We start from the raw sequence: 20,450 nt of genomic DNA on the forward strand, positions 1-20,450 counted from the left end.
TGAATTGGCAAACTGCAGGGAAGTCTCCAAGATGCATATAAGGCAGAATCTGGACAAGGTCACTGGAGAGAGCCCAGTCTCACTCCAGACGGAACCACAATGATCTGCCCCTAGATGCCTGTGAGCTGGAGTTAAATAGCAGCACCAGGAGTTGGGCTCCAGGTGCACACAATCAGGTAATTACCCTGCAGAGGCAGTGTGCAACTGCCATTCAGACCTGAAGCAACAGGTGAGACCCCTAGAGGCAGGAATGAGGTAATGCAAGGCAAAAACAAACACAAACATTCCTAACATTATCCCCCCCTTAAACAGGCGGATTCCAGACGCCTCAAAGTTCACCTTCTCTTCTTTTTTCCTTTTTTCTTTATGGGTTGCCTAACCCTATTTGAAGGTGTCACAAAGACACTATTAGGCAATACATTTCCATCAATAACGAGTCTCGGATCATCCAGAAGCTCACTCTCAGAGTCGGAGCCACCACCCAGCGGTAGAACTGACCTCTTATTTTCCTGGATGGAATCAAGAGCGGATGGTAAACTTGTAGATGTTAAACTTGCCGAGCAATCTGCGTGAACACCTAGAGATACCTGCCCACATCTGAAAAACTGAGGATGCTCCCCAGACTGCAAAGGCAGGTTCTCAGAGGGGCACACCTTAGTAGACTCATCTAGGAGAGTGAGGACAGTTGGTGGACTGAATCTTTCGGTCACAGCCTTGAGGAAAGCGGGCAAATCTTGTAACACTGGATCTCCCTTATCTATCAGACCATTTACCCACTTCAAGGCCCTCCCTCTGAATCTCATACATAAGTTAGCGATGATATCTATAGGGGACAAGTCATCAAAACTCAGATAATATCTGAAGAGAGCTAAACAGTGAGAGATATTTCCGTAAAAGTAAGGCAGTTCCTCAACGACTTGGGTTTCCAAATTAGATTTAACATCAGGGAGGATAGACAACTGTGGCCTCTCAGACAAGACGGACTCTTCTTGCACCTTAGACAGAGAAGTCTCAGATGGCCTCGGCTGGGCAGATACCTCGGGCAAATCTTGGATTTCGGGCATGGCAGGCACCTCTATCTGGTGCTGGACAGGCGGAACCCCCTCCTGGTGCTGGACAGGCGGAACCCCCTCCTGGAGCTGCCCTCCTGGGGCTGGGCAGGCAGAACCCCCTCCTGGGGCTGGGCAGGCAGAACCCCCTCCTGGGGCTGGGCAGGCAGAACCCCCTCCTGGGGCTGGACAGGCAGAACCCCCTCCTGGGGCTGGACAGGCTTTGGCCGAACCTCTGGCAAGGTGGACACCTCTCGGACCTCTGGCAAGGCGGGCACCTCTCGGACCTCTGGCAAGGCGGGCACCTCTCGGACCTCTGGCAAGGCGGGCACCTCTCGGACCTCTGGCAAGGCGGGCACCTCTGGCAAGGCGGGCACCTCTCGGACCTCTGGCAAGGCGTGGACCTCTGGCAAGGCGTGGACCTCTGGCAAGGCGGGCACCTCTCGGACCTCTGGCACCTCTCGGACCTCTGGCAAGGCGGGCATCTCTCGGACCTCTGGCAAGGCGGGCACCTCTCGGACCTCTGGCGAAGCGGGCACCTCTCGGACCTCTGGCAAGGCGGGCACCTCTCGGACCTCTGGCAAGGCGGGCACCTCTCGGACCTCTGGCAAGGCGGGCACCTCTCGGACCTCTGGCAAGGCGTGGACCTCTGGCAAGGCGTGGACCTCTGGCAAGGCGGGCACCTCTCGGACCTCTGGCACCTCTCGGACCTCTGGCAAGGCGGGCATCTCTCGGACCTCTGGCGAAGCGGGCACCTCTCGGACCTCTGGCGAAGCGGGCACCTCTCGGACCTCATGCCGTGAGGCAAGGGCAACGGGGACCTCATGCCGTGAGGCAAGGGCAACGGGGACCTCATGCCGTGAGGCAAGGGCAACGGGGACCTCATGCCGTGAGGCAAGGGCAACGGGGACCTCATGCCGTGAGGCAAGGGCAACGGGGACCTCATGCCCGAAGGCAAGGGCAGCAGGGACCTCATGCCCGAAGGCAAGGGCAGCAGGGACCTCATGCCCGAAGGCAAGGGCAGCAGGGACCTCATGCCCGAAGGCAAGGGCAGCAGGGACCTCATGCCGTGAGGCAAGGGCAGCAGGGACCTCATGCCCGAAGGCAAGGGCAGCAGGGACCTCATGCCCGAAAGCAAGGGCAGCAGGGACCTCATGCCCGAAGGCAAGGGCAGCAGGGACCTCATGCCCGAAGGCAAGGGCAGCAGGGACCTCATGCCCGAAGGCAAGGGCAGCAGGGACCGACACCCCTCCAGGGATCGCAGGGCCGGACACCCCTCCTGGGGTCGCAGGGCCGGACACCCCTCCTGGGGTCGCAGGGCCGGACACCCCTCCTGGGGTCGCAGGGCCGGACACCCCTCCTGGGGTCGCAGGGCCGGACACCCCTCCTGGGGTCGCTGGGCCGGACACCCCTCCTGGGGTCGCAGGGCCGGACACCCCTCCTGGGGTCGCAGGGCCGGACACCCCTCCTGGGGTCGCAGGGCCGGACACCCCTCCTGGGGTCGCAGGGCCGGACACCCCTCCTGGGGTCGCTGGGCCGGACACCCCTCCTGGGGTCGCTGGGCCGGACACCCCTCCTTTTGAAATTTGAGCACCACAGTGGCATAACTGAGCAGAATTTGGCACTATGGCAGAATGAGGAAAGCTCTTTTTATGTTTGCGAGCAGGACATAACTGAATAAAATGTCCCGACCTGCCGCAATAAAAACAGAGCTTCTTATCCCTTCTATGTCTCCTTTCTTCCTCAGAGAGGTTGGGTCGTGGAAAGCTCCAAAACTTGCCTTTGCTTATGCTAGGAAAACAGCAGCCAGAATTGAGATCACCAGACTGATCTTTTCCCCTTTTTTCCTGCGTCTCCTTAAAGGGAGCAGGTAATCTTACTGAACCTTCAGGCAGAGCAGACAGTATCTCTGAAGACAGGATTTGAATACCCTCCAGTTTCTCTCTGAAATCCACCAGCAATGCAGAACTCAAATACGGCAAAAACTTGAGAGGCAGGGAACCTTTCTGAAGAGAAGCCATTTTATGAGATTCAGTTGTACAACAAAACTCCTGCACACGTTAATTTTGGCAGATCATTCTGTAACGATTTCTAGAGTTCTCTGTGTGTGCGTGCTTGGAAAGATGTCAGCTGAAGCCAGGTGAAAATTAAGTAAAGTTTATTGTAGAAAAAGTGATAGTAAAAATAAATATAAACTGGATCCTTGATTACATGGAACAAAACACGATAAATGGAATATTTCAGGTTAAACATAGATACAAAATAAACATGAAGATATCCGGGTTTAAATCAAGCAGGGGAAAAATAACATACCAAAAAACGAAGTGATCAGGCAGGAATGGAAACAAACTGCAAATAATAGTCCAGGAATGAATTCTGTTATCATGTGGAATTTATATCTAGTTACGGTTATGATTCAGGGTGCTGGGGGAAACAAATGGCTTTTTTTCTTGCTTAGAAATACCCCTCCCTTTCGAGCACCTGAATGATATCACTAAGCTAATTGAGCATCTACCAATATATGTGACTGCTGACATCAATCCCAGGGATCGTGGTCTCATACTACCTCTGGAGCCTATGATCCCGAAGGCCTAGTACTGGTGCACCCTAGGTGGCAGCCACGTCAGTGACTGTTTGGTAGTCTCCTCCAAAACAGTGCAGCTGTGTCCGTGTTCCCCCTCTAAGCAGAACTGATGCCTTACCTTCTCCCCATGCTCCGGCCACAGCCTGGTAACTTCTGCTGGAATTGCTAGTATATATCCGACACAGACGCCCGCCAAAAATGCACTGTGTACACGTGGGTAAGCATTGTCACGACTCAGCGGGGATTTGTTGGAGTGACTCTTTCTAAGGTGCGTGTAAGACGCTTTTTAGAAAGATCACTCAAGAAAAAGACTATAAAAATAAAATAAGAAAGCTTATGGCTGCTAAACACCAGCAGCCCTCTGACCATGGTCTGGCTCCTGTCACACCAAACAAAAAACTGATTTGCCTGAGCCAGGAGGTGGGGGGATACATGGACGGGCCCACTGCATGCTGGGAGGCCAAAAGCTTTGACCGTTTGGTGCAAATCTGCTGTTGCGTCATCATATCCCAATGTTATTCTGTGGATAACCTGTGGACCCTGCAGGAGAAAAAACTGTTGCAGCAGCTGGGAGAGTTACATGAAATGAGGAGCTGGTGCAGCTGGTTAATAAGCTTGAGGAAATCACAGGAACTATACAGCAGCTGCAGCAAATAAAGAGTCAAAAGTTATATTAATGCTGATTCCATGGACCTGTGTGTGGCTGGCCGGGATGCTGATGCAAAGGAGATCAAAGCTGGTGGTGAAGGAAACCTGCAGAGTTCCAGCTTAGATGTGGAAAAGTGGCTGTCTAGGGGAAGGTAGATCTGATGGCGGGTAACAAAGTGCCAGATGTGGCAGCTTCTAGGTACACATTGTGGATCTGGTGGTGGCTGTGGTCTCTCAGGGTCTGGTCTAGGATTGGCTATCAACCATTGATGATCTGGAATCATTGATGGTCTATACCTGATGATAACTAGTTTTACCATCAAAGGAAGAGAGCCAGGTAGTTACCCACCATCGATAGTAGCAGTGAAGATACTAGGTTCCAAATCAATCAGGCACAGTGGTAGATGAAAATCCAACAGTGGTTTATTGAACAGAATGGGTTATAAACAGCTCAGCACACCTCTGTAATCCAATTCCACATGACAATTCCCACCACAAACTCCTGACAGAACATTTATTTTTAGTCAAGGAGCATAGAATCTCTTTCAGCTCTCTGGTTAGCTCTACTTATACCCCCAGAAGCTTCATATTACATGGGGTGTGTGTGACTTCTTTGTCTAAGGATCTTACAGCATTGGAATACAATACATATTCTAATCAAGGTGATTACATCAGCCAGAGAGCAACCATGTCTGGTCAGCTCACTGTTGGACAATAGGGAGTAAACAAAAAGGGCCAATGGTACCTTATTGTAACGATTTCTAGAGTTCTCTGTGTGTGCGCGCTTGGAAAGATGTCAGCTGAAGCCAGGTGAAAATTAAGTAAAGTTTATTGTAGAAAAAGTGATAGTAAAAATAAATATAAACTGGATCCTTGATTACATGGAACAAAACACGATAAATGGAATATTTCAGGTTAAACATAGATACAAAATAAACATGAAGATATCCGGGTTTAAATCAAGCAGGGGAAAAATAACATACCAAATAACGAAGTGATCAGGCAGGAATGGAAACAAACTGCAAATAATAGTCCAGGAATGAATTCTGTTATCATGTGGAATTTATATCTAGTTACGGTTATGATTCAGGGTGCTGGGGGAAACAAATGGCTTTTTTTCTTGCTTAGAAATACCCCTCCCTTTCGAGCACCTGAATGATATCACTAAGCTAATTGAGCATCTACCAATATATGTGACTGCTGACATCAATCCCAGGGATCGTGGTCTCATACTACCTCTGGAGACTATGATCCCGAAGGCCTAGTACTGGTGCACCCTAGGTGGCAGCCACGTCAGTGACTGTTTGGTAGTCTCCTCCAAAACAGTGCAGCTGTGTCCATGTTCCCCCTCTAAGCAGAACCGATGCCTTACCTTCTCCCCATGCTCCGGCCACAGCCAGGTAACTTCTGCTGGACTTGCTAGTATATATCCGACACAGACGCCCGCCAAAAATGCACTGTGTACACGTGGGTAAGCATTGTCACGACTCAGCGGGGATTTGTTGGAGTGACTCTTTCTAAGGTACGTATAAGACGCTTTTTAGAAAGATCACTCAAGAAAAAGACTATAAAAAATAAAATAAGAAAGCTTATGGCTGCTAAACACCAGCAGCCCTCTGACCATAGTCTGGCTCCTGTCACACCAAACAAAAAACTGATTTGCCTGAGCCAGGAGGTGGGGATACATGGACGGGCCCACTGCATGCTGGGAGGCCAAAAGCTTTGACCATTTGGTGCAAATCTGCTGTTGCGTCATCATATCCCAATGTTATTCTGTGGATAACCTGTGGACCCTGCAGGAGAAAAAACTGTTGCAGCAGCTGGGAGAGTTACATGAAATGAGGAGCTGGTGCAGCTGGTTAATAAGCTGGAGGAAATCACAGGAACTATACAGCAGCTGCAGCAAATAAAGAGTCAAAAGTTATATTAATGCTGATTCCATGGACCTGTGTGTGGCTGGCCGGGATGCTGATGCAAAGGAGTTCAAAGCTGGTGGTGAAGGAAACCTGCAGAGTTCCAGCTTAGATGTGGAAAAGTGGCTGTCTAGGGGAAGGTAGATCTGATGGCGGGTAACAAAGTGCCAGATGTGGCAGCTTCTAGGTACACATTGTGGATCTGGTGGTGGCTGTGGTCTCTCAGGGTCTGGTCTAGGATTGGCTATCAACCATTGATGATCTGGAATCATTGATGGTCTATACCTGATGATAACTAGTTTTACCATCAAAGGAAGAGAGCCAGGTAGTTACCCACCATCGATAGTAGCAGTGAAGATACTAGGTTCCAAATCAATCAGGCACAGTGGTAGATGAAAATCCAACAGTGGTTTATTGAACAGAATGGGTTATAAACAGCTCAGCACACCTCTGTAATCCAATTCCACATGACAATTCCCACCACAAACTCCTGACAGAACATTTATTTTTAGTCAAGGAGCATAGAATCTCTTTCAGCTCTCTGGTTAGCTCTACTTATACCCCCAGAAGCTTCATATTACATGGGGTGTGTGTGACTTCTTTGTCTAAGCATCTTACAGCATTGGAATACAATACATATTCTAATCAAGGTGATTACATCAGCCAGAGAGCAACCATGTCTGGTCAGCTCACTGTTGGACAATAGGGAGTAAACAAAAAGGGCCAATGGTACCTTATTGTAACGATTTCTAGAGTTCTCTGTGTGTGCGTGCTTGGAAAGATGTCAGCTGAAGCCAGGTGAAAATTAAGTAAAGTTTATTGTAGAAAAAGTGATAGTAAAAATAAATATAAACTGGATCCTTGATTACATGGAACAAAACACGATAAATGGAATATTTCAGGTTAAACATAGATACAAAATAAACATGAAGATATCCGGGTTTAAATCAAGCAGGGGAAAAATAACATACCAAAAAACGAAGTGATCAGGCAGGAATGGAAACAAACTGCAAATAATAGTCCAGGAATGTAGATGCTGAACCGGCAGGGTAAGAAGTCCAGAAGCAAGGCACATGAATTGGCAAACTGCAGGGAAGTCTCCAAGATGCATATAAGGCAGAATCTGGACAAGGTAACTGGAGAGAGCCCAGTCTCACTCCAGACGGAACCACAATGATCTGCCCCTAGATGCCTGTGAGCTGGAGTTAAATAGCAGCACCAGGAGTTGGGCTCCAGGTGCACACAATCAGGTAATTACCCTGCAGAGGCAGTGTGCACCTGCCATTCAGACCTGAGGCAACAGGTGAGACCCCTAGAGGCAGGAATGAGGTAATGCAAGTCAAAACAAACACAAATATTCCTAACACTTATATGACTCACCGTTTGAGTGTCCACTGTGGTGGTAGTAAACAATAGAAAACTAGGTCTAACATGAATACATTATCCAAAGGGTAACAGATAACGTAACACAATTGCATATATTAACAATATTAAGGTTGATTTATACACAATATTGGGTGAGCAGTAATGGACATGTTATGGAGAATGAGGAAACAGATGAATGTATAGGGATATGGGGATAAAAAGTACATATCTGACATGAGAAATGAGACATAGTTATATTGTCACAGACCTCTCATTTCCTCACAGTAGCCATGGGCCAGATGTTATTTCCCATCATTTACAGACTTCTGCCGCTGCACCGAGATGATAGGCTGTCAGCCAGTAGCCCTGCACCGCTCCGGCTCTTACATATAGTGTGCTGTTCCGGCTGGGAATGGGATGCCCCATCCACCTCACTGACGATCATAATTCTTATCATATAGAACTAAAGAATACTTCGATATAGTGGGCAATATAAACTGCCAGACAACATTTGTGGTTTATGTAATCTCCTGCATTTGCGGTTGCCAATATGTCGGTAGAACAATACGCTCTCTAGGTTTTTAGAACATAGAAGATTAATTCTTAAAAAGTCATCTAAACAAAGTGTACCTAGACATGTTTGCTCACTCCATGGAGGTGATTGTAAGGTTCTGTCCATACAGGGAGTTGAACATATAAAACAGACATTCCCAGGTGGGGATAGATATAACCTCCTCTGTAAGAGGGAAGCATACTGGATTTGTATGATAGATACTTTGTTCCCTCTAGGTCTCAACGAAAACATTGAGCTGAATAATATATGAATCAATATCTGTATGTTATTCTATTTTATCCTATAGCTCCTTTTTTTTCTTCTTTCCTCCCCCTTTTTTTCCATTGCTGTTTTCTTATCCTTCTGTTAAGAAACTTAGTCTATACATACATATATATCCTCTGCGATATCTACGGAGTATATTATACACATGGTACTTTGTATCTATCTCTGGATTATTCTTTCTCTAGTGTGATATGAGCAACAATAGACTTATATATATATATATATATATTCACCAATTTACACTGAATATGACGATGCATATGGCTAACTCAGATGGTCTCTTGTCACAACGACTGATGTTTTTTCTGTTTAATTATTATTATCTGTATATCTTAGGAACATCTATTTGAATATTTTCGCTCCTACTATTTTGAATACAGTGGTTTGGTCCGATATGCTTTGGGTGGGTTATAAATAGTTTATACAGCTGTAGGTATTTCCTCCACCTTAATCTTGCCACAACTTGTGATTTATTTGTTGCCTCTTCTCAATATACATACCTAATAGATTAAACCTATAATATAAATGTATTCCCCAATAACAACTATTGGGGTGTCCTTCAACTGTTCTAAATGGCTGTAAACATTCAAACATATGAACAATATAGAATTCTATATAAAGTAATTGAGTCTAGGTTGGATTTGAACCGATGACATCTCTCACTGTAGCTCAGTCACTTACTCACTTTGCAGTTTGCCGACACAGTGTCCACCAGTATACTATATATAGCAGTACGATACGGAAGGCCACTGCTGTGCCTACCTCTGTGTCGTCATTAAGTATACTATCCATCTACATTCTATACCTGTGGTGCATTTTAGTTTTGCAGTTTGCCGACACAGTGTCCACCAGTATACTATATATAGCAGTACGATACGGAAGGCCACTGCTGTGCCTACCTCTGTGTCGTCATTAAGTATACTATCCATCTACATTCTATACCTGTGGTGCATTTTAGTTTTGCAGTTTGCCGACACAGTGTCCACCAGTATACTATATATAGCAGTACGATACGGAAGGCCACTGCTGTGCCTACCTCTGTGTCGTCATTAAGTATACTATCCATCTACATTCTATACCTGTGGTGCATTTTAGTTTTGCAGTTTGCTGACACAGTGACCACTAGTATATATAGCAGTACGGTACGGAAGGCCACTGCTGTACCTACCTCTGTGTCGTCATTAAGTATACTATCCATCTACATTCTATACCTGTGGTGCATTTTAGTTTTGCAGTTTACTGACAGTGACCACCAGTATATATATATATATATATATATATATATATACACACAGCGACCTTGGTGCGCCTCTTTTTTTCTTTGCGGGACAATTTTTTTGAAGTGCCATCCTGCCTGACGCTGCAGTGCCACTCCTAGATGGGCCAGGTGTTTGTGTCGGCCACTTGTGTCGCTTAGCTTAGTCACACAGCGACCTCATTGCGCCTCTTTTTTTCTTTGCATCATGTGCTGTTTGGGGACTATTTTTTTGAAGTGCCATCCTGCCTGACACTGCAGTGCCACTCCTAGATGGGCCAGGTGTTTGTGTCGGCCACTTGTGTCGCTTAGCTTAGTCACACAGCGACCTTGGTGCGCCTCTTTTTTTCTTTGCATCATGTGCTGTTTGGGGACTATTTTTTTGAAGTGCCATCCTGCTTGACACTGCAGTGCCACTCCTAGATGGGCCAGGTGTTTTTGTCCGCCACTTGTGTCGCTTAGCTTAGCCATCCAGCGACCTCGGTGCAAATTGTAAGACTAAAAATAATATTGTGAGGTGTGAGGTGTTCAGAATAGACTAAAAATGAGTGTAAATTATGGTTATTGAGGTTAATAATACTATGGGATCAAAATGACCCCCAAATTCTATGATTTAAGTTGTTTTTTAGGTTTTTTGAAAAAAAACACCCGAATCCAAAACACACCCGAATGCGACAAAAAAATTTCGGTGAGGTTTTGACAAAATGCGTCCGAATCCAAAACACGGCCGCGGAACCAAAACCAAAATCCGAAAAATGTCCGGTGCACATCACTAGTTATTATGAGCTCTTTTGAAATACTTGTTTCTTGGCGCTTTCCAATTAAATTAATGGTTATACTCAGAGATTCCTTTTTATATTGAATATATGTGTTTTCAGAAAGTGGTGGGAATAACTTGAAACACAAAACCTCTCCAAAGCAATAGAGAGGATGATAAATATTCAAACTATATATAAAAAATAATCTCTATAAAGCAAGACATATTTAAAGTCAAATTAATAAAGCAACATATTAGGTATCTGTATGTCCATTAGAAATTCTATCTGTATATACATATATATGGGGATTAGTGTGTTCTTTGTTTTCCCACCACTATCTACTATAAGTACTAGTTTTATTGTTTAAGCTTGATATTATCTGTATAGTTCCTTTTTTTTAACAAAAGAGCACCTGCATTAATTACATCATGTGGATATACTCTATACAAATTAAGCAACACCGAGCATTCACTCAGGTGTGCATATCACCACTCAAATGCCAATTGGATACAAACGGTTTAAATACCCATTTACTTCTTCATTGGGTATTCATATCTCCTGAGGAAACCGCCGTCTGCCTGTGGTGGAGAAACGCATTGAGGATTGTAGCTACTGTCGGTCCACTGAAGGAGATTCATCCACTTCGTTTAACCCTGCTATAAACAATGTCATTGATCCTCACTGCTGTCACACGGGACGGAACACTACCGCCCTCCGCTGTGCTGACGCCGTCTGCAGACTGATCATCGGAGCTCGCGGCATCTCCCTCTGGTCCATCTGTGAAGGATACCTGCAGCCGCTTGTAGCTCACACTGCACTTTGCTATTGACGGGAACCAGCGGAGATTACCAACATTGGGTGAGAACACTGACCTATAAGTGAGGATATTGAACTACTTAAATTATCCACTTTCATACCGTGGGATCCCTTTGGTATATACATAAATTGGAGTACTCCTACACTCTAATATGTTAATTAATGGACCGCAGTACTGCACATATCAGCTGATTCAGCTGCATTTAAATACAATCGATCTATGTGAGTGATTACAGCTGAATCTGTATACAGTTTATATACAATCAGAAATAGTGTGGCTACATTTTATCTGGTTATTATTGGCATAACTGTTTTTATTGTATTGAACTCTAATAAATATTAGAAATATTTTTATTTATATACCATCAGCGCTCTTTTATGTCTCTATTGAAACTTAAACAATCTATATCGTCTAAGGCATCCAGTTGCCGCATAGGAGCTGCTATCTAATAATCAATATATTTGGTGCTCATTTAATACATGTAACATTGCATTAGCGCCTGATTTAGCTAGGTGATTATATCTTGCATTTTGTCACCTCACTGACGTGACAGGCTCAGCTGTCAGTGATGCAGCCCCACTGCGCCCACTCTCTCCGTACTCATACATACATGCCTTTCTGGGAGTGTCTCGTCCTGGTTGTCAGTGAGACAGTATATCTGGAACAGCTGTGTAATCATGATGTGAGTGTGTGCTGAGTAGTGAGTAATGCTAGCAGCAAGTCTTACAGCTTAACTGCAGTGTAGCAGTGTGGTGGGGGTGGGGAGAAGGGGGTTGCTACACCAATGAGTCAAGGAGAGGAGGAGTGGTTGGATGGGACTCACACAGCAGGTGGTGAAAAGCTTAAAAAGGAGGAGTGGTTGGAAGGGGAAGGAACTAGTAGGTTTAGAAGGGATTAGTGAGGGTAAGGACTCTCAAGGGAAATTGGAGTGGGATCCCACAGGTACCAAACTGGTTAAAGAGCAGCTCTTAGGAAGGAAATTGGTGAGCCAGTCCCTGTGGTTGACCCTTCTCTGCCTCATGCGGGGTGGATCTTTGGACTCTCTAGTTCCTCAGGAGGCTGTGGATTCTTCTTGCCCACTACCTGGCAGTTCTGTGGTCATCTCAGGCCATGAACCTCCCAGATACCTGGCTTCCAGATAAACATGTAATGGTCATGGAGATGGTCCTGGGCTCTGTGAAGGAGGAGGCGGAACAAGCAAAGGAAAGTTGTGTCCCTTCTGAAGGGGCAATGGTGGACATTGTGAATGGTGAAGGGAAGGTTTTTGTGGGCAAAGAGGGAGTTATGCCATATATCCCAGAAACATGGGTCCTCAGCCTATATGATGTGCCACCATTAATTGGCTTCTGTCTTGTCCGACCAAGCTTGATTTATGGGCTTTGTCATTTTTATAAGCAGGATAAAGGCTGAGTTTTTTATTTCTGCAGTAGACTAGAATAAGCCCAGACAGTCCCACTTCCATTATACCACCTGAATGTGACGGTCAGTGACCACCGTGCCATCACTTACCTGTATGCTTACACGAAACAGAATGATGGAACACTTACACGGTTTCTTTACATCTTCTGGGGTCCACTCCGAGATTAGACATTATGGCGTAATTACTCAGACGGGAATATAAAACAGATAAAAAAATAAAAGATTTAATGTAATAATTAGATGCAAACAAAAGCTTTTATTATGAAATACAGGGGAGTATCCGCACCATATAGATGTAACATACAACAAACCACCGCAGATGAAACCCGGGTGACTCTAATGCACATGATAATGTACAGGGTATATATGGACAGGATCTTGTATCTGAAAACACTCGACACTCCTGATCAACATGAGTGTCTGCAACAAGTTAGGCAAACTACAAGTGAAAACACGTTCCAATGGCCGCCATACTGTCGTGCACAATACAGATTGTGGAAACTGGTATTAGACATTCACATTTACACAAAGCACAAGATACTAAATAAACAGCAGAAAAAAGACCTAAGCATTTGGGATGTATTATTTAGGAAGTAAATAGAGGTACATTAATGAAAAGCATGAGTAACAGTCATCAGTCTGCTTGTGAAGGTCTCTAGAGTGGAGGCCTCTTGGACTGTGCAAGGCAGTGAGTTCCATGGTCAGGGCTGCAAAACTAAACGTTCAACCCATAAATGAATGACAGGAGATTCTTGGTACTGCTGGTAACAGTCCTTCATCTGTAGAAGCAAGCAGGCAGGGCAGTAAGGAGGCAGAAGCTGCTTCTAGTACCGTGGACCATGTAATGTTAGGCTGGGAAGGTCAGTTAGCCAATTATTAAATAGATTTGTCATCTTACAGGCAGCCGGTGAAGGGAGCAGAGCATGGGTGTTATGTGGCAGGAACGGGCTGGTTAGGTAACAGCTTGGCTGCTGCATGTTGTACTAGCTGCAAGCTCTGTAATTCTTTTGCTGGGTGACCCAGGTAGATGGCATTGCACTAGTCTATGAACTTCTGAGGGAATCAAGTGCTTGATTCTGGCTATGGTCCACAGATGGAAGAATGAGGATTTGTATGTGGCAGATATCCAATGTCAGTGTCAGCCACAAACCAGGACATCACAAAGATTCAGCACATGTTCAGTATTTTGCAATTCTGAACACCAAAGCATAAATCCAGATGGTTGGTAAAGCTGTAGTCTTGTCCTTTGTTGGGGAGCTTCTATTATGTTTCACAAAGACTGAATCACAGCCAACTGGCATCATCCACCCCTGGCGCTCAGCTAGACAACCATTTAGGATTGGTATTCGGTTCTCAGTACATGGAGCAAAAAGCAGGTAATCAGCATAGCAGTGGTAGACCAGGCCAAGACGTCTGATTATATAACCCAGTGGTAGCATGTACTGTATATTTTATAAAGCCTAGGAGATAGGATTGACCCTTGAGGAACATTGCATGACAGTGATAATTATACTCCAGAAGATTTAAATGGTTCCGTACTTGGGTAATGTCTAATATGTTCAACAAGAGCAGATTTATTTCTCTCACAGCATGAAAATGGCTTCTCACCTGTGAAATCGCTGATGTTTAACAAGAACTGATTTCCGTACAAAACATTTTCCACACTCAGAACAGGAATACGGCTTCTCACCTGTGTGACTTCTCTGATGTGGAACAAGATCTGATTTCTGTGCAAAACATTTCCCACACTCGGAACAGGAAAATGACTTCTCACCTGTGTGTCTTCTCTCATGTCTAACAAGAACTGATTTCCGTACAAAACATTTTCCACACTCAGAACAGGAATACGGCTTCTCACCTGTGTGACTTCTCTGATGTGGAACAAGATCTGATTTCTGTGCAAAACATTTCCCACACTCGGAACAGGAAAATGACTTCTCACCTGTGTGTCTTCTCTCATGTCTAACAAGATGTGATTTCTGTGCAAAACATTGACCACACTCAGAACAGGAATACGGCTTCTCACCTGTGTGACTTCTCTGATGTGGAACAAGATCTGATTTTGATGCAAAACATTTCCCACAATCAGAACAGGAAAATGGCCTCTCACCTGTGTGAGCACGCTGATGAAAAACTAAATGTGATTTGTATGCAAAACATTTCCCACACTCAGAACAGGAGTACGGCTTCTCACCTGTGTGACTTCTCTGATGTGTAACAAGAGCTGATATTTGTGCGAAACATTTCCCACACTCAGAACAGGAATATGGCTTCTCACCTGTGTGACTTCTCTGATGTGTAACAAGAGCTGATGTCTGTGAGAAACATTTCCCACACTCAGAACAGGAATATGGCTTCTCACCTGTGTGACTTCTCTGATGTGTAACAAGAGCTGATGTGTGTGCGAAACATTTCCCACACTCAGAACAGGAATATGGCCTCTCACCTGTGTGACTTCTCTGATGTATAACAAGATGTGATTTGTATGCAAAACAGTTCCTACACTCAGAACATGGAAATGGCCTCTCACTTGCCTTAGCTGGCTGATGGGTAATAGGCTTTGTGTTCTGTGTAATACATTTTGAATCTATAGAACAGGGAAACTCTATATCTACTGTCAGAGCTGTAACAGATGCACCAATATCAGAGTGATCAGGAGAACACTTCCCAGGATCAGAAGGACCAGCTGATAGAGCTGGATGTATAATTCGGGTAATGGGGTTATCTCCTGGAGAATCCTGTATACTATCATTATCTTTTATGTCACAATCCGAGGATAACATTAGATGTCCTTCTGAGATATTCCTGCTTGTGTGTCCATCTGCTGGAAATAAAATACATTATGGAAATATAAAAGCAGACAAGACCCAGGGTGTTACAGGATACAATATATAATTCTATAACTGACATTTTTTACCTGTAATCATTGCTTTTATGTTTATTACAAAACAAGGATGCTTAGACTGGAGCTTGATCAACACTGAACACTCATGTGGGATTACTAGAGGTGACACGGACGCTCATGTGGGATTACTAGAGGTGACACGGACGCTCATGTGGGATTACTAGAGGTGACACGGATGCTCATATGGGATTACTAGAGGTGATAAGGACGCTCACGTGGGATGACTAGAGGTGACACGGACGCTCACGTGGGATGACTAGAGGTGACACAGACGCTCACGTGGGATGACTAGAGGTGACACGGACGCTCACGTGGGATGACTAGAGGTGACACGGACGCTCACGTGGGATGACTAGAGGTGACACAGACGCTCACGTGGGATGACTAGAGGTGACACAGACGCTCACGTGGGATGACTAGAGGTGACACAGACGCTCACGTGGGATGACTAGAGGTGACACAGACGCTCACGTGGGATGACTAGAGGTGACACAGACGCTCACGTGGGATGACTAGAGGTGACACAGACGCTCACGTGGGATGACTAGGAGGTGACACGGTCGCTCGTGTGCGATTACTAGAGGTGAAACGGATGCTCGTGGGATGACTAGAGGTGACACGGGCGCTCATGTGGGCTTACTAGAGGTGACAAGGACGCTCATGTGGGATTACCAGAGGTGACATGGACGCTCATGTGGGATTAGTAGAGGTGACAAGGACGCTCATGTGGGATTACTAGAGGTGACATGGACGCTCATGTGGGATTACCAGAGGAGGTGACATGGACGCTCATGTGGGATTACTAGAGGTGACATGGACGCTCATGTGGGATTACTAGAGGTGACATGGACGCTCATGTGGGATTACTAGAGGTGACATGGACGCTCATGTGGGATTACTAGAGGTGACATGGACGCTCATGTGGGATTACTAGAGGTGACATGGACGCTCATGTGGGATTACTAGAGGTGACATGGACGCTCATGTGGGATTACTAGAGGTGACATGGACGCTCATGTGGGATTACTAGAGGTGACATGACGCTCATGTGGGATTACTAGAGGTGACATGGACGCTCATGTGGGATTACTAGAGGTGACATGGACGCTCATGTGGGATTACTAGAGGTGACATGACGCTCATGTGGGATTACTAGAGGTGACATGGACGCTCATGTGGGATTACTAGAGGTGACATGGGCACTCATGTGGGATTACTAGAGGTGACATGGACGCTCATGTGGGATTACTAGAGGTGACATGGGCACTCATGTGGGATTACTAGAGGTGACATGACGCTCATGTGGGATTACTAGAGGTGACATGGACGCTCATGTGGGATTACTAGAGGTGACATGGGCACTCCTGTGGGATTACTAGAGGTGACATGGATGCTCATGTGGGATTACTAGTGGTGACATGGACGCTCATGTGGGATTACTAGAGGTGACATGGGCACTCACGTGGGATTACTAGAGGTGACATGGGCTTTGCAATAATAAAACAGCAAAGAAGAGACAGTGCTGTCCTGTTTGCGCACTAATAAATAATATATAACCTTTATTATGTACAGTAAAGTATGTAAGATAAATCAGTGATATATTAAACACAAAGGTAAATGTATAAAGGTGAATAATGTAATAAAAAAACAAGTGTATTTGTTGTTACACATTGGCATGTATATTATATTGGGTGTTAACCGATTCAGTGCTGGTAATCATGTTCAGTAAGAATAATATTAATATATTACACCCATACGAGAACGGGCTAAATTACATTCAATAATATTGTGGCAGAGTTTCCTCCAGCGGTAATCTCAATGTAACATCATACTGTATGTATAAACACTGTGTGGGGGGGATTCAGTTCATCGCAAAAACTCCCTAACCAATTAGCAGCAAAAAGTTATTGGTGATAATTCTCCATAGGTTTTACTGCAAGATTTTAATTCTGCGCAGAAATGACTGCGCACTGAGCAGTTGTGCGGTGTTAGGAGGAACTCTTTTAAAAAGGCTTTTTAGATGTTTCCTACGGTATTGTTTTACTAACCTATAGTTTCCTACTGTATTGTCTTACGGACCTATAGTTCCTTACTGTATTGTTTTACTGATCGAGTTCCCTCTGTAATGTCTTACTGACCTATATAGTTTCTTACGGTATGGTCTTATTGACCTAGTTGCCTTCTTTATAGTCTTACGGTTTTCTTCTGTATTGTCTTGCTGACCTATAGTTTCCTACTGTATTGTCTTACTGACCTATAGTTTCCTACTGTATTGTCTTACTGACCTATAGTTTCCTACTGTATTGTCTTACTGACCTATAGTTTCCTACTGTATTGTCTTACTGACCTATAGTTTCCTACTGTATTGTCTTACTGACCTATAGTTTCCTACTGTATTGTCTTACTGACCTATAGTTTCCTACTGTATTGTCTTACGGACCTATAGTTTCTTACTGTATTGTTTTACTGATCGAGTTCCCTCTGTTATGTCTTACTGACCTATATAGTTTCTTACGGTATGGTCTTATTGACCTAGTTGCCTTCTTTATAGTCTTACGGTTTTCTTCTGTATTGTCTTGCTGACCTATAGTTTCCTACTGTATTGTCTTACTGACCTATAGTTTCCTACTGTATTGTCTTACTGACCTATAGTTTCCTACTGTATTGTCTTACTGACCTATAGTTTCCTTCTGTAATGTCTTACTGACCTATAGTTTCTTCTGTATTGTCTTACTGACCTATAGTTTCCTTCTGTATTGTCTTACTGACATATTTTCCTACTGTGTTGTCTTTTCTTACTGCTATAGTTTCCTTCTGTAATGTCTTACTGACCTTTAGTTTACTACTGTAATGTCTTACTGACCTATAGTTTCTTACTGTTTTGTCTTACCTATAGTTTCTTCTGTATTGTTTTACTGACCTACAGTTTCTTAAGTCTTTAAATTGCTGATGTGATGGAGAATGACAGTAATTACACCAACACTTTTGCCAGAGAATTTAGTATTGTCTCATTTGTCTCCTGAAGCTATTGTCCCTATAAATGGGATATTATCTAGGCATTTTATTTGACTGAGCATCTGCTGCCCAGGGGCCTAAACAGACCGTTCACATGGCCCAGGGACCGAACCAGACCCTTCCCCTGGCCCAGGGACCGAACCAGACCCTTCCCCTGGCCCAGGGACCGAACCAGACCCTTCCCCTGGCCCAGGGCCTAACCAGACCCTTCCCCTGGCCCAGGGGCCTAACCAGACCCTTCCCCTGGCCCAGGGGCCTAACCAGACCCTTCCCTTGACCCAGGGGCCTAACCAGACCCTTCCCCTGGCCCAGGGGCCTAACCAGACCCTTCCCCTGGCCCAGGGGCCTAACCAGACCCTTCCCTTGACCCAGGGTCCTAACTGAACCCTTTACCCTGGCCGAGGGGCCTAAAAAGACTGATCCCCTGGCCCAGTGGTCTAACCAGACTATATGTTTCTCTGCCCAGTGGCATTTCCAGACCATTCCCCCTAGACCAGGGGCCTAACCAGACCATTCCTCTGGCCCAGGGACCTAACCTGACTTCTGCTCAGTGTAATAACCAGATTGATCCTCTGCTCAGGGGGTGTGACTGGACTATTCCTCTAGCCACTCCAGCTGATGGCGTAGACCTTTCCGAGATTACAAGGTGTCCAAAGAAGCCGCTTACAGGAATTCTATCTCTCCAAACATGATCCCTACTCTGTAAAGAGGGAGTCTGGATACCTTCTCCAGAACACCCATACAGAATGCCCATAATCAATCTCCTCATGATTTACAAAGCAACTCTATGAGGTATATCTAATATAAGTATATCTATGAGGTCTCTACGCAACGCCAGTAGCTACCTTAGGGAACAATTTGTATCTCTTCACCCTTAAACAGATACAACCTTAAAGGTATCCAGATGTCACACACAGTTCCCATTACTGTTTTAGAAACTGGGAACAACGCAGCCGTTTTGGGTCCTATCTACGGCATGGTCCCCTGGATCTAGCTACCTCCCATGATGCATTGCACACGCATGGGCAGAAAACAGTTGGTGACATCCAGGCCTGTCATTAACTATAGGTATTCGGTGTGGGAAATCGTCCCGCTTGTTATATGGGTGTGCCTATCAGGGAATGAGGACTCTAAGCCGGATTTGTTCCTTACAGAATGTGTATGACCTGTTTATACATGAAGATATTGATTATTGTATTATAGGGTGTAATGACTTGGTCACCATGGTGACTGCCCAGCCAGGTAAGCTATCCTGTGTCTCTTTGGCAGTGTTGCTGTGTGACCTACAGGAAGTCCCAAGGCTGACACCCCACACTGCCCCCTCTCTCACTGGAGGCCATGAACAGCTGAAGGGGCTCTGACATCACAAATGACTGCAAGGGGTTAATAGCGACCAGTTTTATTGCCCCGAGATGCAAATCCCCCTGTCAATGTGATGGAGTGGGCTTTATTGTAACCTTGTCTTTGTCAGACAGCCAGGCAGCAAAATCCGCAGGGGTAAGTGGGGAAAAACAGACTGTTCTGTAGCCAGTCCCTTCATTCATATCACCCAAAGCTAGGCCTCAAGGGTGCCACCCATCAGGTAAAAGCTGATGTTTTATAATGGCAAACCGAGGACTTTATGGCCCTCATTCCGAGTTGTTCGCTCGGTATTTTTCATCGCATCGCAGTGAGAAATCTCTTAGTGCGCATGCGCAATGTTCGCACTGCGCATGCGCCAAGTATCTTTACTATGAAGAAAGTATTTTTACTCACGGCTTTTTCGTCGCTCCGGAGAACGCATTGTGATTGACAGGAAATGGGTGTTACTGGGCGGATGTACGGCGTTTTAGGGGCGTGTGGCTGGAAACGCTACCGTTTCCGGAAAAAACGCAGGCGTGTCCG

General features: G+C 45.3%; 1 protein-coding gene across 1 annotated transcript in view; it reads right to left on the bottom strand.

The window, feature by feature from the left end:
• Nucleotides 1-12,887: 12,887 nt before the first annotated feature.
• Nucleotides 12,888-20,450, bottom strand: part of LOC134984906 (zinc finger protein OZF-like) — a 34,264-nt gene continuing 26,701 nt past the window's right edge. The window contains exon 3 of the mRNA XM_063950378.1: nucleotides 12,888-15,470. Within this exon, the coding sequence (XP_063806448.1) occupies nucleotides 14,251-15,470 (1,220 nt within the window). The 3' untranslated portion in view covers nucleotides 12,888-14,250. The remainder of the gene's footprint in view (nucleotides 15,471-20,450) is intronic.

Source organism: Pseudophryne corroboree, assembly GCF_028390025.1.
Source record: "Pseudophryne corroboree isolate aPseCor3 chromosome 3 unlocalized genomic scaffold, aPseCor3.hap2 SUPER_3_unloc_90, whole genome shotgun sequence".
Classification (NCBI taxonomy): Eukaryota; Metazoa; Chordata; class Amphibia; order Anura; family Myobatrachidae; genus Pseudophryne; species Pseudophryne corroboree.